The 26,018-nt window shown below is 67.8% G+C and overlaps 6 protein-coding genes across 12 annotated transcripts; 1 reads left to right on the top strand and 5 right to left on the bottom strand.

Annotated features, from left to right (window-relative positions):
* Positions 1-2,174, bottom strand: TMEM109 (transmembrane protein 109). 2 transcript variants are annotated; one of them, XM_066997867.1, is made up of 4 exons: positions 1,882-2,174; positions 1,157-1,406; positions 959-1,061; positions 1-872 (listed from the first exon to the last, which is right to left on the bottom strand). In XM_066997867.1, the coding sequence occupies exons 1-4, from the start codon at positions 2,172-2,174 to the stop codon at positions 481-483; spliced, it is 1,038 nt and encodes a 345-aa protein (XP_066853968.1). In that variant the 3' UTR covers positions 1-480. The 2 variants fall into 2 exon arrangements, with proteins under 2 accessions (XP_066853968.1, XP_066853969.1); XM_066997868.1 differs by having other exon boundaries at positions 1,938-2,071.
* On the top strand, positions 2,042-6,464 carry PRPF19 (pre-mRNA processing factor 19). The gene is made up of 16 exons (XM_066997866.1): positions 2,042-2,182; positions 2,310-2,459; positions 2,631-2,707; positions 2,796-2,937; positions 3,014-3,087; positions 3,165-3,227; positions 3,333-3,374; positions 3,467-3,541; positions 3,812-3,887; positions 4,119-4,228; positions 4,386-4,541; positions 4,622-4,691; positions 4,868-4,953; positions 5,390-5,560; positions 5,772-5,877; positions 5,960-6,464. Exons 1-16 carry the CDS (start codon positions 2,164-2,166, stop codon positions 6,055-6,057), a joined length of 1,515 nt encoding a protein of 504 aa, XP_066853967.1. The 5' UTR covers positions 2,042-2,163; the 3' UTR covers positions 6,058-6,464.
* A 230-nt stretch (positions 6,465-6,694) lies between these two features.
* ZP1 (zona pellucida glycoprotein 1) lies at positions 6,695-11,121 on the bottom strand. The gene is made up of 11 exons (XM_048053154.2): positions 10,763-11,121; positions 10,434-10,555; positions 8,890-10,351; positions 8,381-8,524; positions 8,101-8,288; positions 7,914-8,011; positions 7,704-7,831; positions 7,427-7,616; positions 7,208-7,358; positions 7,031-7,115; positions 6,695-6,954 (listed from the first exon to the last, which is right to left on the bottom strand). The coding sequence occupies exons 1-11, from the start codon at positions 10,923-10,925 to the stop codon at positions 6,848-6,850; spliced, it is 2,838 nt and encodes a 945-aa protein (XP_047909111.2). The 5' UTR covers positions 10,926-11,121; the 3' UTR covers positions 6,695-6,847.
* A 1,572-nt stretch (positions 11,122-12,693) lies between these two features.
* LOC106048282 (acyl-coenzyme A amino acid N-acyltransferase 2-like) lies at positions 12,694-15,682 on the bottom strand. 3 transcript variants are annotated; one of them, XM_048053152.2, is made up of 4 exons: positions 14,678-15,682; positions 13,916-14,385; positions 13,576-13,778; positions 12,694-13,324 (listed from the first exon to the last, which is right to left on the bottom strand). In XM_048053152.2, exons 2-4 carry the CDS (start codon positions 14,376-14,378, stop codon positions 12,737-12,739), a joined length of 1,254 nt encoding a protein of 417 aa, XP_047909109.1. In that variant the 5' UTR covers positions 14,379-14,385; positions 14,678-15,682; the 3' UTR covers positions 12,694-12,736. The 3 variants fall into 3 exon arrangements, with proteins under 3 accessions (XP_047909109.1, XP_047909110.1, XP_066854956.1); XM_048053153.2 differs by lacking the exon at positions 14,678-15,682 and adding an exon at positions 14,611-14,650; XM_066998855.1 differs by lacking the exon at positions 14,678-15,682 and adding an exon at positions 14,523-14,642.
* Positions 15,683-17,304: 1,622 nt separating this feature from the next.
* LOC106048283 (membrane-spanning 4-domains subfamily A member 15) lies at positions 17,305-19,374 on the bottom strand. Its single transcript, XM_048053114.2, has 7 exons — positions 19,035-19,374; positions 18,788-18,958; positions 18,523-18,642; positions 18,226-18,282; positions 17,732-17,887; positions 17,526-17,645; positions 17,305-17,442 (listed from the first exon to the last, which is right to left on the bottom strand). The coding sequence occupies exons 2-7, from the start codon at positions 18,953-18,955 to the stop codon at positions 17,434-17,436; spliced, it is 630 nt and encodes a 209-aa protein (XP_047909071.2). The 5' UTR covers positions 18,956-18,958; positions 19,035-19,374; the 3' UTR covers positions 17,305-17,433.
* Positions 19,375-22,902: 3,528 nt separating this feature from the next.
* On the bottom strand, positions 22,903-25,639 carry LOC106048305 (membrane-spanning 4-domains subfamily A member 12-like). 4 transcript variants are annotated; one of them, XR_007159761.2, is made up of 7 exons: positions 25,451-25,639; positions 24,904-25,023; positions 24,689-24,745; positions 24,180-24,311; positions 23,626-23,732; positions 23,460-23,543; positions 22,903-23,352 (listed from the first exon to the last, which is right to left on the bottom strand). XR_007159761.2 is itself a non-coding variant. In XM_048053112.2 (7 exons), the coding sequence occupies exons 1-7, from the start codon at positions 25,538-25,540 to the stop codon at positions 23,332-23,334; spliced, it is 618 nt and encodes a 205-aa protein (XP_047909069.1). In that variant the 5' UTR covers positions 25,541-25,639; the 3' UTR covers positions 22,903-23,331. The 4 variants fall into 4 exon arrangements, 3 of the variants coding, with proteins under 3 accessions (XP_047909069.1, XP_047909068.1, XP_047909070.1); XM_048053112.2 differs by having other exon boundaries at positions 23,626-23,739; XM_048053111.2 differs by having other exon boundaries at positions 23,626-23,781.
* Between the last annotated feature and the right edge of the window lie 379 nt (positions 25,640-26,018).

Consider the following 26,018-nt stretch of genomic DNA (forward strand, 5'->3'; position numbering starts at 1 on the left):
GACACTTGTGAAACTATTTATTTGGCACCGCAAATAAAAAACCCAAAACCGTTTAAAAAGCAGCTTGCAAACCGAGCAGGCAGCACGGGGCACGGCCGCCATCCCACGGGGGGGACGACACCCATCTTCGGGGTCCCCTTCCCGCCCCCCAGCCACCTCCGGAGACGGACAGACGGACAGGCTGCCCTCTGCTCTTTGGTGGGCGAGGGTTTGGGGCTGGGGGCTGCTGTCGTGCCCCCTGGGGGACAAAACACCGTGGGCTCGGTGAAGGCACTGAGGGGGGGGCACGGGGAGCGGCTCCCCAGCTTTGGGGGGCAGTGGGACGGGGGCTGCCGGGATGGCGCCTGCCCCATGGGGTCACCAGGCACACGTGTGGTGGAGGAAGGGGTGAGCGGGGTGGGGGGGCGCACACGCTGGGGGACACACCGGGGGTCACACACATGGGGCTGGGGGGCAACCCAGGCCCCCCCCCGCACCCTCTCACTCCTCCTCCCGGTTCTGGGGGCCCCCCCACCTCTGCCGCCGGCACAGCTCCTCCACCTTCCACTCGAGGCTGTGGATGGCGGCTTCCAGCCGCACCTCGGGGCTGGGGGGGTGCCCCCCGCCGCCCCCCAGCAGGACGTAGAGCCCCCAGAGCCCCAGCAGCATCGCCGCCTGCGCCGTGGGGCTGCTGCCCTCGGCGGCCGCCACGCGGAGGAAGGCTCCCAGGAAGCAGCACAGCTTCAGCCAGCGCAGCGCCGGCCGCAGCGGGGCCAGCACCAGCCCCAGCAGCCGCGGCAGCAGCCGGGCCCCTGCCAGCGCTGCCAGCCCCCACAGCAGCACCCGCTGTACCTCGCCGGGGGCCAGCGCCGCCCCGCGCACCAGCCAGGCCCCTGGAGGGGGAAAACAACGGGGTCGGGGGGGGGTGGTGGTGGTGCTGTGGGGGGGTGTCACCGGCTTCGCTGGGACGTCCACTCACCGCCCAGGCCGCAGGCGCTCAGGATGTCCCCCGCGATGGCGCTGAGCACGGCCAGGGCGGCCGAGATGGCGGAGGAGATGAGCCACAGCACGGCGGCCAGGCCCTGCGGGGGAGAAGAGCGGGTGCTCGGGGTCTGGGGGGAGCGACACCCCCCCCCGGTGTCCCCGTAACCCCCCCAAAAAGGGGTCCGGGGCTCACCTCCGCCAGCAGCCGCAGCGGCTCGGGGCCCAGCCAGCCCTCCAGCCTGGCCCAGGCGGCGTGGCCCAGCCGCCACAGCAGGTCGTCGGTGGCGGTGACGGCATGGCTCCCGAAGCCCTCGGGGCCCCCCCCCGCCGCCACCGCCGCCAGCGAGGGGGCCCAGGGCAGCGCCAGCAGCGCGGCCCCCAGCAGGGCCCGGCTCCCCCCGGTGTCGCCCCCCATCCCCAGCGCTGCCTCCGGCACGGGGGCTCTGCGGGGAGCAGCACCGTGGGGGGGGCAGCAGGGACAGCAGGGCCTGTCCCCCCCCCGTACCATCCCCCCTGCCTGCCAAGCACCTCCGCTCCCCCCCGGGACCCCTGTGCCCAGTGTGCCCCCCCCCCCCCCCCGGTCCCCCCCACCCCCCTGGGGGTCCCCCAGCACCCCCTAGCCCAACATAACCCCCCCCAACGTACCCCCCCATTATCCCCCCTAACATACGCCCCCATTCATCCCCCCCCAGCCCCCCAACCCCCCCAACATGCCCTTCAACCCCCCCATTACCCCCCAACACCCCCCAAATTCCCCCCAACCCCCCCAGCACCCCCCAAATCCCCTCCTCCCGCCCCCCCCTCCCCCCCCTTTACCCCCTCCCGCCCCAATCTGCCCTCCCCAGCCCCCCCCGCCCCCCCGGGCCCCCTCCCCAAGGGCCCCAGCCCCCCCCCCACCCCGTGACCCCCCCCCCGTACCCCGCCGCCGCACGGGGGCGCTGCGGGGCCGGGCGGGCGGGGGCGCGCGGACGGACCCTGCGCCGCGGGGCACCACGGGAGTTGTAGTCCGGGGCGCCGCTGCGGCCCCGCCCCCGCCGCGGGGCGCGCCGGGAGCGCTTCCGTTTCCGGCGGCGGAGCCCGCGTGAGGCGGCGGGAGCGGCGGAGGGGCTCCGCGCGCCGCCCCGGGACCGGAAGCGGAAGCGGAGCCAGGAGCGGAGCCCGCGGGCGGAAGCGGAGCGGGGCGGCAGCGCAGGGCCCGCCATGGCCCTCATCTGCTCCAGTGAGCGCGGGGCGCGGCGGCGGGGGGCGGGGGGGGGCCGGGGCCGGGGCCCCCGGGCCCTGCCGGTACCGGTACCGGTGTCGGTACCGGTGTCGGTGCCGCGCCGTGACCCGCGCCCTCCCCACAGTCTCCAACGAGGTCCCCGAGCACCCGTGCGTCTCGCCCGTCTCCAACCACGTCTACGAGCGGCGGCTGATCGAGAAGTACATCGCGGAGAACGGCACCGACCCCGTCAACAACCAGCCGCTGTCCGAGGAGCAGCTCATCGACATCAAGGGTACCGGCGGGCGGCGGGGCCCGGCCCTCCCCTGGGCTGCGGCAGGCCGAGCCTCCCGGTGCGGGCACGAGGCCGGGCCGCAGGGCCGGGGCGCGGAGGGGAAGGCCGGTCCCGGGGGGGCTGCGGGGCGCGGAGGACGCGGCTGACCCTCCCGTGCTGTCCCGTTGGCAGTCGCCCACCCGATCCGGCCCAAGCCGCCGTCTGCCACGAGCATCCCGGCCATCCTGAAGGCGCTGCAGGATGAGTGGGTGAGTGGCGGCCGAGGGCCGGGAGCGGAGGCCGGTAACGGGGCTGAGCGTGTCTGCCTGCCCGCCTGACTGTGCCCCGTCCCGGCAGGACGCCGTCATGCTGCACAGCTTCACCCTGCGCCAGCAGCTGCAGACCACGCGCCAGGAGCTGTCCCACGCGCTCTACCAGCACGACGCTGCCTGCCGCGTCATCGCTCGGCTCACCAAGGAGGTCACTGCTGCCAGAGAAGGTGACGGTGGAAGGAGGGCAGCCGTGAGCCTCGGGGAGAGAGGGCAGGGACTCACGGGACTTCTCTGCCTCCGCAGCTCTGGCGACGCTGAAACCGCAGGCCGGCCTCATCGTGCCCCAGACCGTGCCGTCCTCCCAGCCCAACGTGGCGGTGAGTCCCCCGCTGCCGCACTTGGTGCTTTTCCCCTGTGCTCCCTTCCCGCGTGTAACCGAGTGTGCGCCCCGCAGGGAGCTGGGGAGTCCATGGACCTGGGAGAGCTCGCAGGCATGACCCCCGAGATCATCCAGAAGGTAAGGATCTGCTGCTAGTGCTGCTGCAGACCTCAGCGGCTGTTCTCCAGCCTGCCGCTGCGGGAGCTTAGGTCAGGCTGCAGACGCTGTCCTCTCGTTTTGCAGCTTCAAGACAAGGCCACGGTGCTGACCACGGAGCGTAAGAAGGTGAGCAGCCGCGTTCTGCTCCCAAGATACTGGGGAAGTTAGGATGTGACGCGTCCTGAGGTGTTCATCCCTGCACCGTTTTCCTTCTGCAGAGAGGCAAGACGGTTCCAGAGGAGCTGGTGAAGCCGGAGGAGCTCAGCAAGTACCGGCAGGTCGCCTCGCATGTGGTGAGTGCTGCAATGTGGGACGGGCACTCAAAAACTCTTTCCTTGCCGCTGGGTACGCGCTTGGCAATATCAAAAGGCGATGGGTCTGCTGCTGGGCAGAGCTAGGAGAGGGTCGTGGCTGTTCCCACAGGGATCTGTGCTGGGGTGCATGTGGTGAGGGCTCCTACAGCTAAATCAAAGCACGCTGGGCCCCCTCCAGGGCCCCCTCCGTTCCCTTTGGAGCATTTTCTTGCTCGCAGCGCTAATCTGGCGTCCTTCTGCGTCGTGCAGGGGCTGCACAGTGCCAGCATCCCGGGGATCCTGGCCTTGGACCTCTGTCCTTCCGACACCAACAAGATCCTCACCGGTAAGGGAGCCGCCTCCGTGTCACGGGGAATCTGGTGGCAACAGAGAGCCTGCGGCTGCTTGGGAGCGGGGCCCTTTGTGCTTCTGGGGGCTGAGCTGGGCAAAGGGGCGTGAGGAATTCTGTCGGCTCATGGCAGAGCTTCCCAGGACAGAGCTCTCCAGGAGCAGCGGGTGGACGCTGGACTTGGCTGGCCCCACTCCATCTCTTACAGCTCCCCGCTGTGTTTTCCAGGCGGGGCTGATAAAAACGTCATCGTCTTTGACAAGAGCTCAGAGCAGATCCTGGCGACGCTCAAGGGCCACTCCAAGAAGGTCACCAGCGTCGTGTTCCACCCCTCGCAGGTGTGCTGCTGCATGCTCTGGCCTCTTCCTTCGCGGCCAGACTTGCCCAGATCGGGCACTCTGTGTCTTTCTCTGACCAGTTCCTGCCTGTAGGCAGCTTCCGCATGGAGGCACGATGGTATTTTGGCGTTAACCTTCCTGCCTCATCCCTCTCTAGGAGCTGGTGTTCTCAGCTTCTCCCGATGCTACCATCCGGATCTGGTCTGTGCCCAACGCCTCCTGCGTGCAGGTTGTGCGTGCCCACGAGGGCTCCGTGACCGGGCTGAGTCTGCACGCCACGGGTGACTACCTCCTCAGCTCTTCTGATGACCAGGTGAGGCCCGGACCTGGCGCAGGGCGTGCAGGCACCCCGCGTCGTCGCTGTGTGCTCAGCACCCTGTTCCTCCCTTCCAGTACTGGGCTTTCTCGGACATCCAGACCGGCCGTGTCCTCACCAAGGTGACAGATGAGAGCTCTGGCTGTGGTAAGGCTGAGTGTGCCCACCCGGGGGGCTCTCGTGACCATGCAGAGAGGTATTTTTCTGCCCACGGGTCCGTGGCCTCTCGGAGCATGGGAGAACTCGTCTGGGGGCTCTTGGCAGAAGGGCTCTCCCAGGGCAGAGTCTCCTCAGCCCTCCGATGTTTCCCTGTGTCTCTGCAGCTCTCACCTGCGCCCAGTTCCACCCGGATGGGCTCATTTTTGGAACGGGGACGATGGACTCTCAGATCAAGATCTGGGATCTGAAGGTAGGGCTGGCCCGGGGCGCGCAGGGGGGTGGGGAGTCGGCGGCGTGTTCGGCTTGGTGCCCAGCGGCTGTGCCGTAGCTCCAACCAACGCGTGTGGCCCCGTGCTGGCTCTCTGGGCCATTTTAACTCTGCAGCAGCCTGACTGTGCAATTTGCCGTGGGCTAAGCTACGCGGACAGAGCGATAGCTGTAGGGATCTGCTCTCCAGTGTCCCTGGGGCCAATGTGAACAGCAGAGGGAGTTTGGTACCACATGGCGGGGACGCAGCCCTGGGGCTTTCCTCATCCCTGCTTCTCCGGGAACGTGCAAAGTGTTGCTGTCCCCTGGGGGCTGTTGTCACCTGGGCTTTCCTGGCCAACCTGCTGCCCTGGGGAGGCTGGGGTGCCCGAGGCAGCGTCTCCCTGCCAGCGGCCCGTGTCTGACCCTCCTGTCCCCAGGAACGCACCAACGTGGCCAACTTCCCGGGGCACTCGGGCCCCATCACCAGCATCGCCTTCTCCGAGAACGGCTACTACCTGGCCACGGCTGCAGACGACTCTTCTGTCAAGCTCTGGGACTTGCGTAAGCTCAAGAACTTCAAGACGCTGCAGCTGGACAATAACTTCGAGGTGTGTGGCAGTCCCTTTTCCCCGCGGCTGGCAGCCTATGGGCCGCCGTTGGCCACCCCAGCCCCGCTCACGCGCTCTGGGAAGCCTGACGTGGAGGTGCCGGTGGCGCTGCGTGGGTGTTGGGGCGGAGGGGAGGTGCTGCCCCCCCCCGGCACGGCAGCTGGAGCTTCCCGGGCACGTCCTGAAGCCTTGTTGCCCCTCTCCTTCACAGGTGAAGTCGCTCATCTTTGACCAGAGCGGCACCTACCTGGCGCTGGGCGGGACAGACGTCCAGATCTACATCTGCAAGCAGTGGACGGAAATCCTCCACTTCACCGGTGCGGGGCAGGGGGGCGAGGGCGGGAGGGGAAGCGCCTCGGCCCGGCTGTGCCCTAACCACCTGCTGCCTCCCCTCCCCAGAGCACAGCGGCCTCACCACGGGAGTGGCTTTCGGCCACCACGCCAAGTTCATCGCCTCGACGGGCATGGACCGGAGCCTCAAGTTCTACAGCCTGTAGCCCCGGGCCTGGGGCTGGCATCTCCCGCTGCAGCGCTGGGGTTTGGGGCGGGTGGGGGGTCGGGGGGGAGGGAATGGGGGGGGAGGGAGGGGGGGAGGTGTTCTGTTACTCCTTTAGGCTCCCCTGCTCTAGCTGTGGGCAGAGGGGAAGGTAGTTGGATGTCGCCCTCCCCATGCTTCATGGATTTGTTGTTTCAGATTTTTCTTCTTTTCCAGTTTGGTGTTTGTCTTTCTGGCTTTAGATTCTCTTCCGTGGCTGTAACTGATGCACCGAACGGCTCCGACCCACGCGCGGGTGGAAGTTTGTGACGGGTTGGTGGGGGGACGTGTGGAGGGAAGGGGGGGACTGTGCAGGTTTTGTAAGCAGTTACCTAGTTTCGTTATGGAAATAAAGAATTATTCACCTTAGCCGTGCTCAGCCCGCTGGGGAAGGGTGTGCTGCTGCCAGGGCGGGGTGAGGGCAGGGGCAGGGGCGGCGGGGCGCTTCCCTCCCTCCCCTGGCTCTGTGCTGTCTGAGGGGCAGTGACCGCGGGGCAGAGGATGTGCGGCCACGGCAGCTCCAAGGCTTCAGCCTTTTCTTTTGCGATGGAGCTCCCCTCCTGCACAGACAAGACGCTACAATCCTGCGGCCGCAGCCGTGCTCTTCACTGGTTTATTGTTCGGGGTTCCTGCTTGCTGCCAGGGCCAGGGGCACCCAGGGGGCTGGCCCGGAGGCAGGGGCTGAGGAGGAGGAGGAGGAGGAGGAGGAGGAGGAGGGCAGCCAGTGCCCCAGGGAAGTGGCAGCACGGGGCTCAGCCTCTCCCCGCCGCAGGCCTCTTGGGGAAGACGACTCGTCCCTGGGAGGTGACTGTGCCCACGGCGTTCGCTGTCCCCCTGTCCCCCGCTGACCGGCGGGCTCCTGGGGAGGGGGCGTGGGGGGTTGGTGTGGGAGAGCCAGGGGCAGCCAGGACCCCCCCACACCAAGTCACACTTACGGGAGGGCACGGCCAGCTGGCAGGAGGGCCGGCAGGGCTCGGGCTGCGCCAGGTGGCACACCGAGGCGCTGCACAAGATGTACACCTGCGAGCCGTGGCGACACGTCACACCGTGCTCCGTGTCCCGCAGAGCAAGGGGACCCCCACAGCACGGGGACCCGCGCCCCCCTGCCTCACCTCTCCCTCCAGCACCGCCATGGAGGGGGTCTCCACGAAGGCAAAGGTGGAGACGACGAAGCGCTGGTAGTGGCTGGGGAAGGGCAGCTGCGGCGAGGCGGGTCCCACCGGCACCAGCTGCGTCCTGTAGTTGTCCCCAGCGAAGGGACACCTTGGAGAGCGGGACCCGCTGTCAGTGCCTGCGAGCCCCCCCCGGCCGCCCCCTCCCCGCTTGCTCACCCGTCCACCAGGATGGGCCACTGGGGCTCGGCCGCCGGGCCGGTGCTGGGGGACGCCCAGCACTGGTGCAGCACCAGCACCAGGTTGGGGTCGGTCTTCTGCAGCAGCCGGACCTCCACGTAGATGGGGTCCCGCAGCACCTTCACCAGGGGGTAGTCGCCGTCGCTGTGGTAGGCGCTGTAGCTCTCGTCTGCGGGAGGGCATGATGCTGAGCGGGCTGCGGCCCTCGGGGGGGCGGGCAGGGGGACGGACGGGGGGGCCACGCGGGGCTGCTCACCGGTGGCGATGCGCAGCTGCAGCCGCAGCGGCCCCGGCTGCGCCATGGGGGCAGCGGTGGGGGGCACGGCCACCTCCAGGCGCAGCGGCAGCAGCTCGCTGGCGTTGTAGATGCAGCGGGCGTGGAGGCTGCGGGGGGAACCGGCGGGGTGAGCCGCGTGGCTGCGGGGGGGGTCCTGCTGCCCCACGCCCCCACCCCGCGTCCCCTTACATGTAGACGCTGTCCCGCGTGATGGAGCCGCGGGGACCCGGCTGGACGTCGATGGTGGAGATGAGCTGGTTCTCGTAGATCAGCCGGTCCTCGATCACCTTGGGTGGGATGTGTGTGTGTGGGGGGGGGTGTCACGCTTCCCCCTCCCACCTCCCGGACCCACAGCCCCGGGGGCTGCGTTCCCAACCTGCACGGTGGTGCCGCACTGCGTGACGGGGAAGTGGAACATGACGAAGGTCTCGGTGGCCTGGGCGGGCTGGCAGCCAGGCTGGGTGCTGCTGGCCAGGCGCACGCTGTCCAGGTTGTAGGGCTGCACGGAGAGGCCCCGCGGCACCACCAGCACGAAGTGCCCCTCCGGCAGGCACTGCACGGTGGCTGCAGCACGCGGCGGCACCGGTTACGGGCAAGGCAGCGGCCGCAGGGCACCGGCAGGTGACGGGGCGACCCCCCTGCCCCGAGCCCCCTACCTGTGTTGCCGTAATAGCAGGGCGTTGCACGGTCCGTGTCATCGTAGCAGCACCCCGCCTGCAGACAGGCATCGCGGCCCGACGGGGCCACGCAGGACAGCCGCCCCGCTGCCACCTGGCACTGCTCCCGCGTCAGCTGCGTGCCTAAGGGGGCCGGGGGGGCGGGGGGGAGCTCCCCTCAGCACCCCTCTGCCCGTCCTGAGCATCCCTCTGCCCGCACATCCCCCTGCCCTCCCCAAATATCTCCCTACCCACCCTCAGCATCCCCTTGCCCACCCCAAACATCTCCTGCCCACCCCAAATTCTCCCCTGCTCACCTCCAGCATCCCCTTGCCCACCCCAAACGTCCTCCTGTGCAAGCATCCCCTGCCCACCTTCAGTGTCCTGCTGCCCATGCATCCCCCTGCCCGCCCTGAGCACCCCTCCTGCTCTCCGAACCCCCCCCCCTCCCCTCCCCAGGGATGCCCCCGCCCCGGCTGCAGCCCCCATCCCACCCCCCCCCGACCCACCTGCCCCTGCCGAGGGGTAGAAGAGAGCCGTGGGGCGCAGCAGACCGGGCTGGGGGTGAAGGCCGGGGTGCAGCAGACCCGGCTGGGCTTGCGGCTGCAGCCCCGGGCGCACCAGACCAGGCCGAGGCGCAAGTGCCGGTCGCAGCAGTCCCGGTCGGGGCTGGCCGGGCTGCAGCAGCCCTGCCTGGCTCTGGAGGCCAGGGCGGATGAGGCCGGCGTGGGAGTGGGACTGGAGGCTGGGGAGAACGGAGCCCGCCTGGCTTTGGGGCTGAAGCCCCGGGCGTGAAAAGCCGGCTTGCGTCTGAGCACCGGCGTGCACCGAGCCAGGCTGCAGGCCGGGGGGCACCAGCCCGGGCTGGTGCTGGAGCTGTAGCCCCGGGCGAAAGAGACCCGGCTGGGTTTGTACCCCAGGGTGCACCAGCCCAGGCTGGTTTTGGGACTGAAGCCCCGGGCGAAAGAGGCCTGGCTGGGTTTGCCCCCCAGGGTGCACCAAGCCATTCTGGTTTTGGGGCTGAAGCCCCGGGCGAAGGAGACCTGTTTGGGTTTGCACCCCAGAGTGCACCAATCCATTCTGGCTTTGGGGCTGAAGCCCTGGCCGAAGGAGACTGCTTTGGGTTTGCACCCCAGGGTGCACCAAGCCGTTCTGGCTTTGGGACTGAAGCCCCGGGCGAAGGAGCCCTGTTTGGGTGTGCCCCCCAGGGTGCACCAATCCATTCTGGCTTTGGGGCTGAAGCCCTGGCCGAAGGAGACCAGTTTGGGTTTGTCCCCCAGCGTGCACCAAGCCATTCTGGTTTTGGGGCTGAAGCCCTGGCCGAAGGAGACCAGTTTGGGTTTGCCCCCCAGGGTGCACCAATCCATTCTGGTTTTGGGGCTGAAGCCCTGACCGAAGGAGACCCGGCTGGGTTTGCACCCCCGGCTGCAGCAGCCCAGGCTGGTTCTGGAGCTGAAGGCCCGGGCGAAGGAGGCCTGGGCGGGTCTGCCCCCCGGGGTGCACCGCCCCATGCTGGTTCTGGGACTGCAGAGCCGAGCGAACGAAGCCTGGCTGGGGCTGGGTGAGGGGGCGAGCTGCTCCTGGCTGGTTCTGGGGCTGGAGCCCCGGGAGACCCAGGCTGGGCTGGGGCTGGCGCTGCAGCCCCGGGTGCACCAGAGCTGGCTGTGTCTGCACCACGGGGTGAACCTGGTCCCTGGGGGGTCGGGGGGGCAGCTGGGGGACGGGGACAGCCAGGGCGGACTGGGATACGTGCTGCAGGAGGCCAGCCTGGGGCTGGGAAATGAGGACGTCAGCCTGGCTCTGGTGGACGCCGTTGCCCCGAACGGACTCGAGCTGGCCACGCACGCTCGTGTCAGCGACGGTCTCGTAGTCAGCCGGCTGCGGGCACGTCATGTTCACCTCGTAGGAGGCAACCGCCACCCCGCTGAGCAGCGTTTCCTCCAGCTGCACCCTCAGGACATAGCGGTCATCCTGTGGGGGGGGGGACAGGAGGGGCCGTCACACCCCCCCGTCCTGCACCACCGGGCACCCCACAAGCGGGAAGCGGCCTCACCTTGACCAGGACGTGGCAGCCCTCATAGCCAGAGGAGAAGACGAGCGCGCCATCCGCCCCGGTGTTGAGCCAGTGCAGGCAGATGGAGCAGTTGGCCACTTCAAAGCGGGTGCCAAACTCATCTGTGGGGATGCCAAGGGGGGGGGGGGGGGGGGGCATGAGGTGGCCCTGAACCCACATCCCCTTGCTGGCCCCATCCCGGTGCACAGCACCGTGCCGCGATGCTCCCCGGGGATGTGGGTGTGCAGGGAACCCCCCAAAGCCCACGGAAGCCACGTGGCTCAGCCCGGCGTCGGGGTGGCACCGGGGTCCCTGAGCTCCCCACTCACCCACGACCTTGAAGCGGACGGCACGGCCCCGCGAGGGGTAGGCCAGCAGCTGCATGCCGAAGTCCCCGCAGTCGTAGCGGTACTGCAGGAGCGCCAGGGCAGAGTGCGGCCCCGCAGGCAGCAGCAGCAGCAGCGGCAGCAGCAAGGAGCGGCTCCAGCCCATGGCGGCGCCGAGTGCAGCGCGGGGCTCTCCGTGGGGCAGCAGTGGGGCCGTGCATTTATAGCCATGGGGCTGGGGAGCAATCAGATGACCGGCAGGGACGGGACGGTGCCTCCTGCCCCACACGGGGGACGAGCCCTTCCCGGGGCTCCCACGCCAGTACGACCCCGCTGCCACAGCCCACCAGGGCGATGCCGGGGCGGTGGGAGGAAGCGAAAGTTGTTCAAAGGAACGGCTTGTCCCGCGCCCCTGCGAATGGGGAATCGAGACTCGATGCCGTCAGGATGCTAAGCTGGACCAAGAGCAGCGACTGAAGCGGCACCATGCGGGCACCGGTGGACTCCTTCGTCCTCCCGGGCCACATGGTGCGGGGTCTGGCACGAGGTGATGGTGACAGCGGTGGCATCAGGGGCCCATATGGCTATGGGACCGGGAGCGCGTCAAGGTGGGGGTGTCTTCGAACGGTCGGGGTTGGAAGGGATGCATAAAGACCACCCAGCCCAACAGCAGGAATGCCTTCCACCGGGTCACGTTGCCCAAAGCCCCATCCAAGCTGACCCTGAGTGTTTCCACGGCTGGGGCACCCCCAGCTCCTGCGGCAGCACCGTGGGGTCCTTGGCACGCTCCTGGGGTGCTGTGGGGAGCAGACACAGTGCCCCCCTTGCAAAGACCAAGGGGCGGTTGTGCCCTGATCCCCCGGGCTGCCGCTCGCCCTCACCCTGCCCCGCTTGTGGTGCTGCGGGGGAACCGAAAGTCGTCGGAAGAGCACCGTGCCCCGCTGCTGCAGGGGCTCAGGAGAACTGCTCCCGCGAATGGGGAATCGAGACTGCTGCTGCCAGCATGGCACAGGGCCAGGGGTCCCCGCCGGCCACCCCTCGGCTCAGCCCTCACCTCCCGTGGCTGCCCCTGTGCCTGCGTGGCACTGCTGGCCGTGCTGAGCCCCGCAGGGCTGGGGTGCCCAGGGCGGGACCCGTGGTGTGACCAAGTGATGGACGGGGCACGAACACAGCCAGAGCTGGGTTTTGCCCAGGCTGGGGGCACAGGCAGAGCTGCTCAGCCCCGCAGCACAGGGAAGGACCTCGATCCCCTCAGCTCGCTGCTGACGGCAGCGTTTCATGGCTTCCCTCTGCACGCTCCCCTCCCAGGCCCCCGTCCAAGTTTCCCTTCTGGGTCCTGCCCTTATTGGAGCTTAAACTCCATCACCCCGACACCGCCACCCGCTTTGGGGTTACAGCCAGCTCCAGACCTGTCCCGGCCCTGCTCCTCGCCCAGCACAGCCCCCCGCAGGCACCTCTTTGCTGCCGGCTGCAATGCTGGGCTTTGAGCACTGCTTTTGACAGCCACGGTCCCACACCCAAGGAGCACTGGAGCCACTGCTCCCTCCTGGAGCTCGGCCCCCAAGCACCAGATGCAGGAGCTGGGCACCCATGGGGCATCATTCCCCCTTTGCAGGGGAATAAACTACAGCTCCTTGGAGACAGCCAGCCCCACAAAGCAGGGTGGAAGCAGGCTTGGTTTTCACCTTTCTTGGGAAGGCTTTGGGTTTTTTTGTGGGCACAGAGCAGCAGACGCCCCTGCCCCTTTCTGCTGTCCACCAGACGGCTTCCTGAGCATCACCTGGGGAAAAATCCCATTCCAACAGACCCCAACTCCCACCAGCTCAGCGCACCCACGCCCAGGGCAAAGGGCTGAGCCACGGGTGCTCTGCTATCAGCCTCATTAAACCTTAACGAGCCACGGCAGCAGCGCAGTACTCGGTCAGCAGTTGCGGGGGGGGGGGGGGGCACAGGCCCAGGGTGCCTTTATTGCAGGGCTCACAGCTTGATGGAGGCGACAGGGCCCAAGTGCAGCTCCAGGAACTGGACGATCTCCTGCCACGAGTGCTCCTGCGCCTTGGCGTGGGGCTGGGGCTCGCCGCCCCACACCACAGGCCGGGGGCTGCCCCGCAGGCTGGAGACGCTGCAGAGGGGCGAGCCGGGGGGCTCGATGAGGTGCCCAGCCCCCGGGTAGGAGAGCAGGCGGTAGCCGTCCTGCCGCATGCGCGCGGTGGCCAGCTGGGCGAAGAGCTTGCTGTTGAAGCTGCGGTCGGCCTCCCCCACCACGAAGAGGACCTTCCCCTGGATCTTCTCCACCGGGATGGCCGAGGCGCTGCAGGCGGGGTCCCGCGGGTCGGCGAAGATGGCCGAGTTGTCCATGGCGCCCAGCTCGGTGAAGAGCATGCGCTCGGTGTGGTAGGGGATGGGGGGGATGCGGAGGCCCTTGTAGATCAACGAGTTGCCGTGCAGGAAGGCCGTGCCGTTGATCCACACCGTGGCCACCACTTGCGGGAGGAAGGTGGCCATGGCCAGGGCCACCTCAGCCCCTTTGGACACGCCGATGACACCCAGGCCCGGGCCTCGCACCTGCAGTGGGAGAGGAGAGGGAGAACCTGGTGGCACCGCTCGCCCTGTGGGACGTCACCACGGTGCCCCCTGGCCACCAGCACAGCCCCAGATCCAGGATTTCCCTGGGCACCAGCACACCGGAGTCACCCGGACATCTCTGGTCACAAGGAAGCCATCCCTGTTCACGGGACATCCTTGCTGGATGGGACATCCCCAGGCCCCAGGACGTCCCCACTCACACGGGCCACCCGCCGCCCTGCAGCACTCACCTTGGGGTGCCGGAGGAGCAGGTTGGCCGCCTCCTCGAAGTACTCCAGGTCCAGCTGGGTGAGGGTGCGGGGCAGGTCCTCGTAGGCGAAGAAGGCCAGCGCCAGCACCGCAAAGCCCCGGCTGGCCAGCAGCCCGGCCCGGAACTCAATGAGGCCGCCCGCGCCCCCAAACAGGTCAATCACCGCCGGGAAGGGACCTGGCCCTGCGGGCAGCACGGGACCCGTCACCACGGGGGTGCCACCGTGGAGGAACCCCCCAAGCCCCTCTCCAGCTTCGAGCCACCGGGGTGGGGGCCTGGAAACCGAAGCCCTTTGGGTCTGGGGGCACCCCCGTGCTCACCTGGTGGCAGCAGCAGGGCCCCCCGGACCCGTCCTTCCCGGATGGGCACCCGCTGCACGCCGGGGCCCACGTACCACCGCTCGGCCGTGCAGGCGGCCAGCGGCTCGTCCTGTGGCCCCGTCACCAGGCAGAGGCCGTCGAAGACCTCCAGGTGGACGAGGAAGGGGCTGCCCGCCACGTCGCGCTTCACCAGCCGTCGGAAGAGGGTGTCGGGCTGCAGGAACCAGAAGAGCCCCATGGGCCAGACGCCAGCGTAGTTGCCCCCCAGGGCGGCGTGCCTCCCGGCGTCCACCTCGCCCGCCTCGTCGGCGCGGTAGAAGGCACGCGCTTGGAAGCGCTCGCCGTGCTCGTCCGTCAGCCAGGCCCGCAGGGTGACCAGCTGCGAGGGGGCCAGCCCCCGCACCACCACCTGCACCGCCCGGTCGGCCAGCGAGGACTGCGGCGTCACCGTCACCTCCACCATGGTGGACCTGGGGACAGAAGCGCCGCGCGTCACCCCCAGCGTCCCACCGAGCAGCCCCCCGCTCACCTCTACCCCTTCTCCCCGGCACCGGACAAGGCAGAGGGGCTGCAGGTGAGCTTTATGTCGAGGTCCCAGCCCCCTCACTCAGCCTGGCCAGGCCACTGCAGAGCCAGGAGCTCCGCCCAGCGCCAGCAGCAGCCCTGCCCAAGGACGAGGTGCTGCGTTCACCCACACAACTTGACTGGAAAACCAGCTGCAAGCCCCAAAACCACAGGGACAGGCTCCGAGCCCCTTCTTACCATGCGCAGGCGAAGGCTGGGCTAGTGCCAGGCCCTGGGGCAGGCGGCTGGGGAGAGGCAGCGCCCGCCACCCACCCTGCCTTGCGCGGCCTCGGCAATCATTAACCCAGGAAGCAGCAGGAGCGCAGGCCGCCCGGCCGATGACCCTCAGCTTTGCCACACCCCGTGGCTCCTGGAGGGTCCTTCACCCCTCCCCATGCTCCCTCCGTGGGTGCTGCGTGTTGGGAACACCCCAACAGGGGGCTCTGCCTGCCGCCCTGGGGAACCCCGAGATCCTGCAATTGCAATAACCCTCCCCCTGCTTCGGGGGGCATGCGGCTGGCTTGCCCCCCCAGCATTCTGCCCATCCCCACCGGTCCAGTTCAGCAGGGACAGAAGGCACAGCCAGGAGCAGAAACAGACGTTTATAGGGCAAGAAAACCAAACGCAAACATGAAAAGGTACACGTGGATTTCCACCCCCAAGCCCCTTCCTTCCTCCCACCTCCCCACTGTCTCCCAGCCCACCCCAACCCCCCCCCGAGAGGGGCAGCAGGAGGCTGCACTGCCCCACGCAGTCCCTCTCCAACCTCTGCAGCACAGCAGAGGTGCCCCCACCCCAGTGCTTGTTCCTGGGGGGGGGGGGGGGGGGGGGCAAGACCCCTCCTGGAGGAAGGGGAACCCTGGGGGACAAGGGTTTGTGGTTCTCTGTAACCCTGGGAAGACAGGAGGAGACCCTCGGCAGAGAGATGCCAGCCTTCCCTTGAGCCACTGGAGGTGAGTCCAAAGCAGTTCCTCTTTGTTTTTATAAAGAAAAGGCAAATTTGGGCAGCTGAAGCAGTTCTTGGCCAAGCCCCAGGCCCTAGCAACACCCCGGGGCTTCACAGGGCAGGGGGATGCAGCAGCTAGATCCTGCAGATCACAGCACTGCATGACCCCCTCAGCTCCGTCCTGCTGTCTGTCCATCACTGAGGCCCCAGAGAGGAGCGGGACCCGCAGAGCCCTGGCCGCCCGGTGCCCTGGCCTCACTCCGTGGCTGCTTTGTGCCGCACGGGCGCCTTCTGGAGCATGGCCAGCGTGTCCCGCTTCTCCACCCGCCGCAGCTGCTTCTTCTTCGCCCGCTTGAGCTTCGTTGGGTTCCGGATCTGAGGGGAAGAGGCAGTTTTCAGGCAGGTGGAAAAGCACTGCAGCTTATCCTAATGCTCCTGGGAATGTCCCCCAGCTCATGTGGCAGGGAAGAGGCAATAATCACGCTCTCTTCACCCCACCATCCCCAGCTCCCAGGTCTCTTCCCACTGGACTCACCACTTGGACAATTTCTGCCTTCCGCTCGTTCTCCAGGCGCCGCTTCAGGTTCTCCTCCCGCCGCCGCTTCTTCTCCTGTGGGCGAAGCACCAAAAACATCCCTGCAGGTCCCATCCTCCAACCTTAAACCTCAACTAGCGCTGGCCCACGGCGCAACAGAGGTGCCAGCCAGGGAGCCGCGCAGCTACCGCAGCACGACAAACACCTGCACGTGCACAAAACCCACTGCACGAAGCCGAGCTGTCGGCACTTCCCCCACGAGGTTTGAGCTGACCGAGTGAGTTTATCCCAAGTCAGCAACTTGCAGCCTGCACGTGGCAGGACAACGGGGGGGGGTTCAGCGTCCCGCCTGGCCGCAGTCAGCGGGGTTGTCCTCGCTGTGGGACAGGCGGCCCGCAGGGCCCTGCCACTATAACACCAAGCCCAGGACACGAGCAGAGACGCGACGTCGCACAACGGGGAGAGCGAGAAGCTTCTGCCCGCAGCCTGACTGGGCTCAGAGCTCGCCCCAGCACAGGCTGCCCGGCAGAGCAGCCCCCAGAGGGGCTGTGCGGTGCGTCCCAGCCCCGTTACCTCTCGCTCCCGCTGCTTGCCCTCCTGCAGCTGCCGCGCCAGCTCCCGGACCAGCCTCCTCTCCTGCCGCTCCTTCACCTTCCGCTCCCAGGAGGCGCGCAGGGGCTTGTCCCGGACCATCAGCGAGAACCTGCGCGGGGACACGGGGCCGGGCGGGCAGCGGGGGCAGGCGGGGCCGCCCCCCCCCCCGGCAGCCCGGGCCCCGCGGGGCCCCTCCGCGAGCAGCCCCCGCCCGGCCCCGCCCGCACCTCTTCCTGCCCGGCTCCTTCCACACCCGCCCCGACTTGGGCCTGCCCCGGGGGATGGCCGCCACCGCCGCCTCCTGCCGCTTCTTGGCGGCCTTGCGGCGCCGCGGGGCCGGGACCGGGGCCGGGGCCGGGCCGGGCGCTGGGGCCGAGCTCGGGGCCGAGCTCGGGGCCTCCCCCCCGGGCCCCGCCGCCGCCGCCGCCGCCGCCTCCCCGTCCCGCTCCATCCTCCACGAGGCGCCTTCCCCGCCGCGCCGCGCGATGACGTCGGGAGCGCGCGCCGCTTCCGCGCTGACGCCGACTTCCGCCCTTCCTACCGCCATCTTTGTGCCGGGCAGAGTGCCCCCCCCCCCAACCCCCCCACGCCCCTCCCACACGCGCGCCCCGCCATGTTTGTGCCGGGCAGCGGCCGCCATGTTTGTGCCGGGCAGCGGCTTCACCCCCCACCCCCCGTCTCGGTGCTCGCCCCCCTCCCGGTGCTCGCCCCCGTCCCGACCCCTGCGGCACGGAGAGACGCGAGGCCGTGGCCGGGGGGGGAGGCGTTTATTGGGGTCCCGCGGGGGCTTCCACTGAGGCTTCGGGGCCCGGGCCTGGTCCGTGGGGCCCGGGCCTGGTCCGTGGGGCCCGTGCGGCGGCGGGGCCGTGCCCGGTTCCGTTACAGCACCTGCGGGGCAGAGGCAGAGGAGGCCCGGCTGCAGGCCGCGGGGGGCACGGGGGGCACGGGGCGTTGCGTGGGGCGCCGCTCACCATGCGCGTGTAGCTGTGCCGCCTGACGGCCGAGCAGCCGAAGGCCAGCGCCGCCACCGCCGCGCAGAACTCGAGCAGGCAGAAGAGCACCACCACGGCGTCCAGCCCGTTGCTCAGCACCTGCCGGCAGCGGGGCCCCGGGGGCTGGCGGCTCGCCCGCCGGCAGCTCCCGGTGCCCCCCAGCGCCCCGCAGCCCCCGGCTGTACCTTGGTGTTGGCGTTGAAGCACCACTCCTGCCTCGGCTGGTAGAGCGGGCCGCCGTCGCAGCCGGGGATGCTGCGAGTGATGGCCGTGGCGTGGATGAGGGTGGCCACCAGGGTGCTGAGGATGACCCCGGCGTTGACGACGCAGCAGGCCTTCACCTGTACGGGTCGCACCGCGTTGGCCGCCGGCACTCAGTGCCGCCATGCGGCTGGCACTGGGACACCTGCCCTGCCCGGAGAGCCAGCGAGGCGACAAAGCCGCGGGAGAAGCTGCTTCGAGCGGTGCCACCTTTGGTGACACTTTTCCTCCGTCATCCGAGCGCAGCTCGGCCAGGCCTTGTAGACGCCCTGACGTTTGAAGGCTCGGCCGCACTCTGCTCGGTGGGCGGAGAGCTGGGCACCTCCGGAGGGTGGGACAGGCCCTCGGTGCAGGCCCGCGGGGGTCCTACCAGCTGCTGGGGTAGGCAGAGGCGGCAGAAGCAATGCAAAGCTCTTACCAGCAGGATGTTCTCTCTTTTGTCACTTTCCACTAGGAGAGAGCCTGAGACCAGGAGCTGCTCGGAAAAGAGATGAGGAGAGAGTCAGCAGTGAGGCCGCACCTTCCCTGTCACACGTCCCGGAGCCCCACTAGCGTTTGGGTCTGCCCTTAGGAGCCCTCCATCCCCAGGGGGACTGTGGGCATGAGATGAGGGCGTACAAGGAGATCCTGGTGACCAGGGGATCCGCCCCTAGCAGCAGATTCCCTGAGATCTCTCAGGTGGTGAGGGGCTGAAGCCCCGGAGTGCCCCGCTTACCAGGACCCCGAGCCAGAAGAGGATCCCACTGGCCACAGGGAGGGAAAAGGCCCTGTGCTCTGCCGCAGTCAGGATGATCCCGAGGCAGAAGTGAATGATGCCGGTGACGATGTGGATGGTCTGGGAAAGGACAGGGGAGAGGGATCCCCAGGCACTGCCGGTGTGTCGGCGAGGATGGGCATCGCCGTTAGCCGTGTCCCACCCCTATCCCACTGCCACCGGCACGGCACCGAGGGGCTGTGCCCCCGGGACGCCGCGGTCTCACCCCCAGCAATTTGGGCTGTGCCTTTCTGAAGCCCCTGACTTGGAACGAGGACACGGTGGGCGCGGGTGGGACGGAGCTGGAGGCCAGCTGGGCCGCACGCGGGTCCGTGGCCGGGATGACCTCCGTGATGATCCTCACGCCGCCGGAGTCCGTCACCGTGGCTGCCATCGCCTGCGGGCAGAGCGGGGCTGGGGAGGCTGAAGGACGGGGCCCTGGGGATGTCCCGTGCTACATCCCCGCCCCATACCTCGCTCAGCCTGAGCTCGCCTTGCTGCCCCTGCCCGCTGCCGGCGGTCCCGGTCCCCCCGGGGGTTTGCTGGAGCACCAGCTGGCCGGGGAACGCGGTCCTGCTGCCCTTTGTTCCCCGCAGGAAGTTTGTTCATGGAAATCCCGTCAGGCTGCTCTTGCTCAATGAGGGGGCTTTGCCAGCAGAAGGGAGAGAGGCTGCAAAACCCACACACGTGTCCGCCCTGCGAGCCCGAGGTGGGCACCGCCGCTGGGGGCTGGGGGCTCGGCATGCCCCGGGCCCTTCCCGGGCTGCCTCCTGCCTGCGGGCCCTTGGCTCATCGTCCCTGTAATCAGCCACCCGCCAGAGCCTCGTCTGCCTGCCCCGGGGCAGCAGAAATACCTAACACTGGCAGTTGCCCGTCCCAGGTATTTGGCTCCTCGGGCAGCTCCTTACAGCTGCTGTGAGGCGTCCGGCCCCGGTGCTTTCTTTACGGGGAGAAAAGGGAGTGAAACGGGGCATGGTGCGAACATCGCAAACTGTATCAGTCCGCGGAGGAGCTAAGGGAGCTCCTTTGCTGCATTTTTATGTTTTTCAGGGTTCTCCTTCCCTCCCGGATGCCTCGACCCCGCGGGCCTGTCCCTGCTGACAGCAGCCCACCCGCAGGCGCGAGCTGGGGGGCTCGCTCCCCTTCCGAAGGGAAAGGGGATGCGGTTGTTTCCGCTAGGAAATGAGAGCTCAGCCTGGGAACGCAGCCACTGCACATGGCGAGAACTCCCGGGGGGCAGCTGGGGGGCCCCTTCCTCCCTCCTCGGGCCACCGGCTTCTGGCTCTGCCAGAAAACAGCCGCTTCCCCCCCGGATGGAGGAACAGCCGGGACGGTGGGGACCCTGCCGCTGGCTCCACACGCGCCCTGGCAAATCGGCACCCGTGGGACCGGTGCGGGTGGGATGGGCGGCAGGCGGGCACCCCCCCCGTCCCCTCGCCCTCTCCTGCGGGCAAAGCACGGCTGCAGCCCCCCGGCTGGGCCCCTGCACCCCTGCGACGGGCGTGGGGAAGGTTTGGGGGGCAGTGGGATGCGTGGGAGCACTTCTCAAGGCTGTTTTGTGGTGTATCAAACTGCCGGGCTGCGGCGAAATGCACCTGAGCTGAGCATGGGCACAGGGCACGCGTGCAGCTGCGGGAATCTGCAGAATCTGCAGCCCCAGCACTGACCCAGGGCAAGACAGGGCTCTCCGCAGCGCAGCTCCAGCAGGCGGTGTTCGGGTCAGCTTTCCGAAGCGCCTTTTCCTTTGCTTTGGCCCTAGAGGGAGCTGGGACGCTTGCTCTGGCCCCACTCAGCTTCCTCGGGCGGCCAAAGGCAGCGCTGGGCTGGGAGCCCACGGGAATCAAGGGGGACGGGGACGGCGTTTGGTCAGCCCCCACAGCCACCTCGCGGTGCCCCCATGGGCACGGAGGGACCGGCAGCTCCTCCACTCGCTGCTGGGTGTGCGGAGACCCCAGGGCACGGCTGCTTTGTCACACATCCCCACAGGGCTTTGTTTTCTTCTGGGGACATTTCCAAAGGTTTCCATCCCTGCCGGCCTGGCGCATCGGGGGCTGGCACCGTGTCAGTGTGCAGGGTGAGGCCGTAGAAGCGGGAGCGGGACCTGGCCAGCAGCATGAGTGGAGAGGGCAGCTTCTGTGTGAAAATGCACGTGGAAACTGTCCCTGGCATATGCCGTGGCACTGCACGTGGGCACAGAGCCACCTGAGCTAGCGTCCCCTGCCCGCCTCGTCACCGCTGACGCCCAGTGGCGATGTCGCCCTTGGGAAGACGCCCGGGTCTGGAAGCTCCCCGCGGTGAGCCGGGCTGCGTCTCACCTCGGGGTGCAGCTTTCCAGGAAAAACAGGGGCACGGAGGAGTTTCAGCCTGCCGGCTGTGCTCCTGGTGGCTCTCAGCGCCCGGTTTCTGCCGGTGAGCAGGTGACACCCCAACGCTGGTGCGCTCGTGCTGGCTGCACACCCGCCGCGGCAGCACACGGGCGGGCACGCTACAGCCCCCGTGGAAATGCCCAGATCCCGTCGTTAGCCTTGTTGTCCTCCACCGGGAGCAGCGGCTTGTGTTCCCAGCCGAAACCGCCCGCTACGGTGGATTTCCTCCCAAATCCACGTTTTCAGGCTCCTAAAGCATTCCTGGAGTTTCAGCCTTTCAGCCGGAAACAGCCGTGACCACGCTCGTCCCAGCAGCAGGACTCGCTTAAGTGCCTTAAAACCCCGTTTCTGAAGGGGGGATCCGTGGAGAAAGCGCTCTTCCCTTTCTAAATAAAGCCAGGTCCAGCTGGGGATGGCAGGAGCCCAAGGTAGGATGTTACAATTTATTTTGGAAACTGATGCCAGAGGAGGTGAAGCTTTCGAGCGCCTGGCTGAACAGATGCTGGGAAGTGGCAAGCCCTGGACGCCGCAGCCGGCCAGCCCCCATCTGCTTCGCCGCTGTACACGGCGACTTTTTTTAAGCTGGGATTTGCTCCCCAACAGCTGGAAATCCTTCCTCCGCCGGCCCGCCTCCCCCCCAGGCTCCAGGAGGGAGCGCAGGGACGCAGCCTGTGGGGCGCAGGCGCTGGGGAGCCCCCCCACGCCGACCCGGCGCCTCGGCGAGCCTGGTGTGACCGAGAGCCTCCTTCCAACCCAAATCCCTGCCTCTTCCAAGGAAAACAGATTGTGACGGTAATTGCTTTTCACAGAAAGTTTCTGCTTCCTGTGGAAGACTTTATATCCCCATAAAAATACCAATAGTCAATATTTGTCTTCTCTTCCAAGCCCGTGTTTCTGGCAGGGCTGTTACGGCACTGGGTCCTTAATGAGAAAGCCACGTTTTCTGGGGTGGGCTTCAGCTAACAAAAGCACAAGAGCTGGCTTTTATCTCCGCCTGTCCCTGGGAAGACGGAGCAGCCCCACTGTTCTCACTGCAAACACGCGCTGCTCCACAGTCCCCGTGCTGATGCTGTCCCTGGTCTGTGCCCCGGACACAACACTGTGGAGGGGCTGTGCTGTGCAGACCCCTCGGACTCCCCCCGCAGTGCTAACCTGGAGTGCAGGGACTCCCTCTGGGCCTGCAAAACAAGGGCAGCCCCCTCCTCCAGGCTTGGCTGTCCCCAGGGACCCTTTCCCTCTAGCAGGGACCCTGAAGAGCAGCTCCTGCCCTGTGCACGGGGACACAGATCCCCTGTGTACCCAGCCCCCTGGACCCTGCTACTCGCTGTCCCAGCCCCGCAACATTCCCCCACCTCCCCGGAGGTTTTCAAGGCTGCAAAATCCCCAGAAGAGCCTCGAAACACATATTCCTGCTCAGAAGCTGCAAGTGTAAAGACGCAGGGGCTCGGGATTGTTGCTTTGTCAATGCCCAGAGAGCTGGGAAGGGGCACCCTACGGCTCAGCCCCCTACAGCGGGGTGTGTGGGGACCCAGCCCTGAGGACCCTATAGAACAGGGTGAGGGCAGCGGTCACAGGCTCCCAAAAACACCGGCGCTGAGCTGTGTGGACAGAGGGGCTCGTGCCTCAGGAGCCACGGGTGAGGAGCCAGAGTTTAATGCACTGTGACCGCAGCGCGAGCGGTGAGAGCCTCTCCTTCCGCACTACCTCCCTTCTCTGGGGCTTTTCCTCCCGAACCGGCTCATTATTTTTTCAGAGCTGGGAACAGAAATAACTGACAGCAAGTGAATAATCCATGAGGTTTTGGCTGAGCGGTGCGAGCACGGGGAGGGGTTGCTGAAACAAGAAAGAAAACACGTAACTCGACCCAAAACTGCTCCTGGGCTGTGGCACAGCTCTGGCTCCTCACCTGACAGCCAGCAGCTGCCATGAGGCAGTCCCTGGGCTGAGAAACCCCCCAAAAGAAGCAGAGCCAGGCCTGGCCTCAGCATTTATTTCCAAGATATAACAAAGCCGGAGCAGTACGAGCCGACGCAGAAAGAGTCCGGCTGCTGCACAGCCTCCAAGCTAGCAGCAGCACCACTGCCCCCAGTGGGTCCAGGCCCCCAGCCCGTGCCCGGCCCACCCTGCAGAGCCCCCCCAAAGCACAGAGCCCCCCCAGAGCAGCCGGCGGGCACAAGCAGCCCCCCATAAGGACAAGCCAGGGACAGGGGTGAGCCAAGATCCACCGGCAGGGAGGAGGGAAGGGGGCAAGCTCAGCGGTGGGGCTGGGGGCTACCAGCACGCCCCAGCCCACAGCGCGGTGAGAGGGGGACGCTGAAGGCCCTGGTCTGGGCACCGGCTGCGGGTGGCTTCGGGCACACTGAGGGGACCCGGTGCCGCTCTCAGGGACGTCCTCAGGGCCTGACTACACTTCAGGGGCAACCAGCTGCGAAACAGAGAAGCACACAGAGATGGATGCCGCCCGAGGGTCAGGGGGTGACCCCCAGCACCTGAGGGGGCTGGGGACCCCCTCTCTGCGGGCCGCTCGGTCACCTCGGTGTAGCTAGGTGGCTGCGGCAGCTCTGCCGGTGGCACGGCCAAGTCTGCCCGTGTGGCGCTGGGCACGATCAGCATGGCCTGGGGAGGGAGAAAAGGGTCAGCGCTCAGCCCTGGATGGGGTTGGCCCCCCGCGCTTCGCCCACCGCCTCGCCCGCCCTACCTCGTTGGAGCTCAGGCGGGTCGCCCGGCACCAGAAATTGGCGGTGGCGACAGCAATGCAGAACTCCAGGATGGTGAAGATGAGCAGCACGATGGAGATGCCGTTCCCTGCGAGCTCCAGGGTGGGGAAAGCGCCATCAGCAGAACCCAGGCTCAGCTGCGCGGGGCAGACCCCACCCCGCAGTTCAGGGCCAAGGGTTTTCCCCATCTCCCACTCATCCCATGCACAGCAGCTGAGCCTTTGCGGGCAGTAAGGTTTTGCTCTGTGCCCTTCACCTCGCTGCTTTCATGGTGCGCAGATGGAACCAGCCACTTCCAGGGCAAAAGCCAGCACCCAAAGTACCAGCCTGAAACAGGTCGGGTGCCTGACCCCACCACATGGGCACCGCCACCCCTGGGCTCCCCAACGGGGCTGGGAAAGAGCCCCACGGCAGCAGCCCCCAGGAGGGGCTCAGGCAGCATCCAGATCGAATGCCAAAGGGAGGGAGAGGGTTCCCAGAAGACTGAACGCCACCCAGGCAGGGGAAGCTGAGGCACGGCCTTGCCCCTGCTTACCAGGACAAGATAGCTGTAGTAGTCGAAGCCAGAGCGGTACAGCCCATTCAGGTTGAGGTCAACGATGAAGGCGACGATGCCCAGCAGCGCGAAGATGGCGCTGATGACGTTCATGGCCTGGCTGCCTTTCACCTGAGGGTGCGGGGAGGCTTTGGGGCTGGCGGCAAGCCCCTCTGCCCCAAGCCTGCAGCCATGGCTAACGGCTCTGAGCCAGCCCCAGCATCATCCCGAGCCATCCCCGGATCTCCCAGCGCTGGCACCGGGACCCCGGTACCCCCTGAGCCCCCCAGTGACTCTGCTGACACAGCAAAAAGGGCTCGTTTCCAGCCCAGCTGGGTGCTTTTATTTTTTTTTCTCCTCCTTGCCCATCATTCTTCCCTCAAATAGCTCATTTACAAAAATAGCCTCAGCACAGGTTTCAAACGGGGACACGGCTTTGCCCCAGCGGGGTTCGCCCATGCTCATGCCGCTCCCTCCCTCCCCCAAATTCGGGGTGGGGGCACACTCACCGCGCATTCCGTGGGGCTCTTCTCTGCCCCAATGGAGAGGCAGCCCGAGATGATGAACTGCGCCGGGAGAGAGGGGGCAGTCAGCTGCCGCACCCCCAGACCCATGCAATGCCCCCACAGCACAGACATGCCCCCCCATACGGCCAGCCCCGACCCCGTCCCGGTCCCCAGGCGGGGGGGGGCACGGCAGGCAGCCCCCTCCCCGCGCTACGCACAGACACGCCGCCCAGGAAAGGGATCTCGCCGATGACGAAGACCGAGGTGTAGACGTTGGTGAGCGTGGTCAGGACGATCCCGAAGCCGATGTGCATGAAGCCGGTCATGATCTGGATGGTCTGAGCGGGGCGGGGGGGCATCTGTCAGCTGGGGGGGGGGGGGCAGGTCTGGATCCCCCCTCCCCTGGGGCAGCCCCGCAGCTCGGGATGTGGGGGGAGAGATGGGCTTCAGCCCCATCGTGGAGCTCAAACCCCACAGGAGGGGAGGGGGGTCCCTGCACCCACAGACCCCACACAGGGCAGTGCAAGGCATGGGGGGGCAGGCAAAGAGCGCGCACTCCTCACTCCCCCCCCAGATTAACTCCTCGGTGCTGGGGGGGGGGGGGGAATGTCCCTGTCCCCCCCCCATGCACACACTCAGGGTCTGGCAGCACCCACAGGGACAGAGCCCCCCGGGGATGTTAAGGGGGGGGAGTTGGGGAGGTGCAGCGAGGCTAGGGAGGGGAGAAGGGGGCAAGCAGCGGTGCCCCCCCCGGTTCCAACTCACCCCCATCACTCGGTTCTTGCCCTTGGGGAGGGTCTCGGCCGTGTACATGACGGCGCGGCTCCCCAGCCGCAGCGTCCCCATCCCCTGCATGGAGGCGGCAGGGGCAGAGCGGCCACCGGAGCCCCCCCGCCTCCATCTACACCCCCCGAATCCCCGTGCCCCCCCCCCCCCCCCCGCCGCCCCGGGGCCGCCCCCCTCCCGCACCGACGGGCGCCGATTGGAGCCGCCCCGTGATGTCAGGGGCGGCCCCGGGGCGGGGGGGGTCTGGCAAGGGGAGGGGGCGCCCCGGTGCTCGGACCCTCCTACCGGAGGGGCACCCAGCGCCCGAGTCCCCCCCCCGGCCCCCGCTCCCACCCTACCCACTCGTGGGCTGGGGGGGAAAAACACGCGAGGGGCGTGCTAAAGCCGGGAGCCCCCCCCCCCCGCTTCGCAGCCCCCATCGCGCTGTTTACAACTCAAAAGGGAGAGAGGAGAAAAAAATAAAAAAATAAAAAGCCCTGCAGCGAGTTCCTGGAAGAAGGCTCCATCAAGGGCCATTAGGCGCAGGAACGTCTCCTCCCCGTGGGCA

The sequence above is a fragment of the Anser cygnoides genome, chromosome 5 (genome assembly GCF_040182565.1).
Source record: "Anser cygnoides isolate HZ-2024a breed goose chromosome 5, Taihu_goose_T2T_genome, whole genome shotgun sequence".
NCBI classification, from domain to species: Eukaryota; Metazoa; Chordata; class Aves; order Anseriformes; family Anatidae; genus Anser; species Anser cygnoides.

Bases quoted from the DNA above. Each gene is read 5' to 3' on its own strand.
- PRPF19 (XM_066997866.1), top strand. The intron at 3,375-3,466 runs GTGAGCAGCCGC...TTCCTTCTGCAG, and splicing joins TGACCACGGAGCGTAAGAAG to AGAGGCAAGACGGTTCCAGA. The intron at 3,888-4,118 runs GTAAGGGAGCCG...TGTGTTTTCCAG, and splicing joins CACCAACAAGATCCTCACCG to GCGGGGCTGATAAAAACGTC.
- TMEM109 (XM_066997867.1), bottom strand. From the start codon at position 2,174: ATGAGGGCCATGGCGGGCCCTGCGCTGCCGCCCCGCTCCGCTTCCGCC. The intron at 1,407-1,881 runs GTACGGGGGGGG...TGCTCCCCGCAG, and splicing joins CGCCCCCGTGCGGCGGCGGG to AGCCCCCGTGCCGGAGGCAG. The intron at 1,062-1,156 runs GTGAGCCCCGGA...TCTCCCCCGCAG, and splicing joins CGCTGCGGCTGCTGGCGGAG to GGCCTGGCCGCCGTGCTGTG.
- ZP1 (XM_048053154.2), bottom strand. From the start codon at position 10,925: ATGGGCTGGAGCCGCTCCTTGCTGCTGCCGCTGCTGCTGCTGCTGCCT. The intron at 8,289-8,380 runs GTAGGGGGCTCG...CGCGTGCTGCAG, and splicing joins CTGCTATTACGGCAACACAG to CCACCGTGCAGTGCCTGCCG. The intron at 7,359-7,426 runs GTGAGCAAGCGG...CCGCTCTCCAAG, and splicing joins TGGCCCATCCTGGTGGACGG to GTGTCCCTTCGCTGGGGACA.
- LOC106048282 (XM_048053152.2), bottom strand. From the start codon at position 14,378: ATGGTGGAGGTGACGGTGACGCCGCAGTCCTCGCTGGCCGACCGGGCG. The intron at 13,779-13,915 runs GTGAGCACGGGG...TGCTGCCCGCAG, and splicing joins GGCCCTGCTGCTGCCACCAG to GGCCAGGTCCCTTCCCGGCG. The intron at 13,325-13,575 runs GTGAGTGCTGCA...CTCCCACTGCAG, and splicing joins TGCTCCTCCGGCACCCCAAG to GTGCGAGGCCCGGGCCTGGG.
- LOC106048283 (XM_048053114.2), bottom strand. From the start codon at position 18,955: ATGGCAGCCACGGTGACGGACTCCGGCGGCGTGAGGATCATCACGGAG. The intron at 17,888-18,225 runs GTAAGAGCTTTG...CGACCCGTACAG, and splicing joins AAAGAGAGAACATCCTGCTG to GTGAAGGCCTGCTGCGTCGT. The intron at 17,646-17,731 runs GTACAGCCGGGG...CGCTGCCGGCAG, and splicing joins GCTTCAACGCCAACACCAAG to GTGCTGAGCAACGGGCTGGA.
- LOC106048305 (XM_048053111.2), bottom strand. From the start codon at position 25,540: ATGCAGGGGATGGGGACGCTGCGGCTGGGGAGCCGCGCCGTCATGTAC. The intron at 24,312-24,688 runs GTGAGTGTGCCC...CCGCACCCTCAG, and splicing joins AGAGCCCCACGGAATGCGCG to GTGAAAGGCAGCCAGGCCAT. The intron at 23,544-23,625 runs GTAGGGCGGGCG...CTCCCTCCCCAG, and splicing joins CCCGCCTGAGCTCCAACGAG to GCCATGCTGATCGTGCCCAG.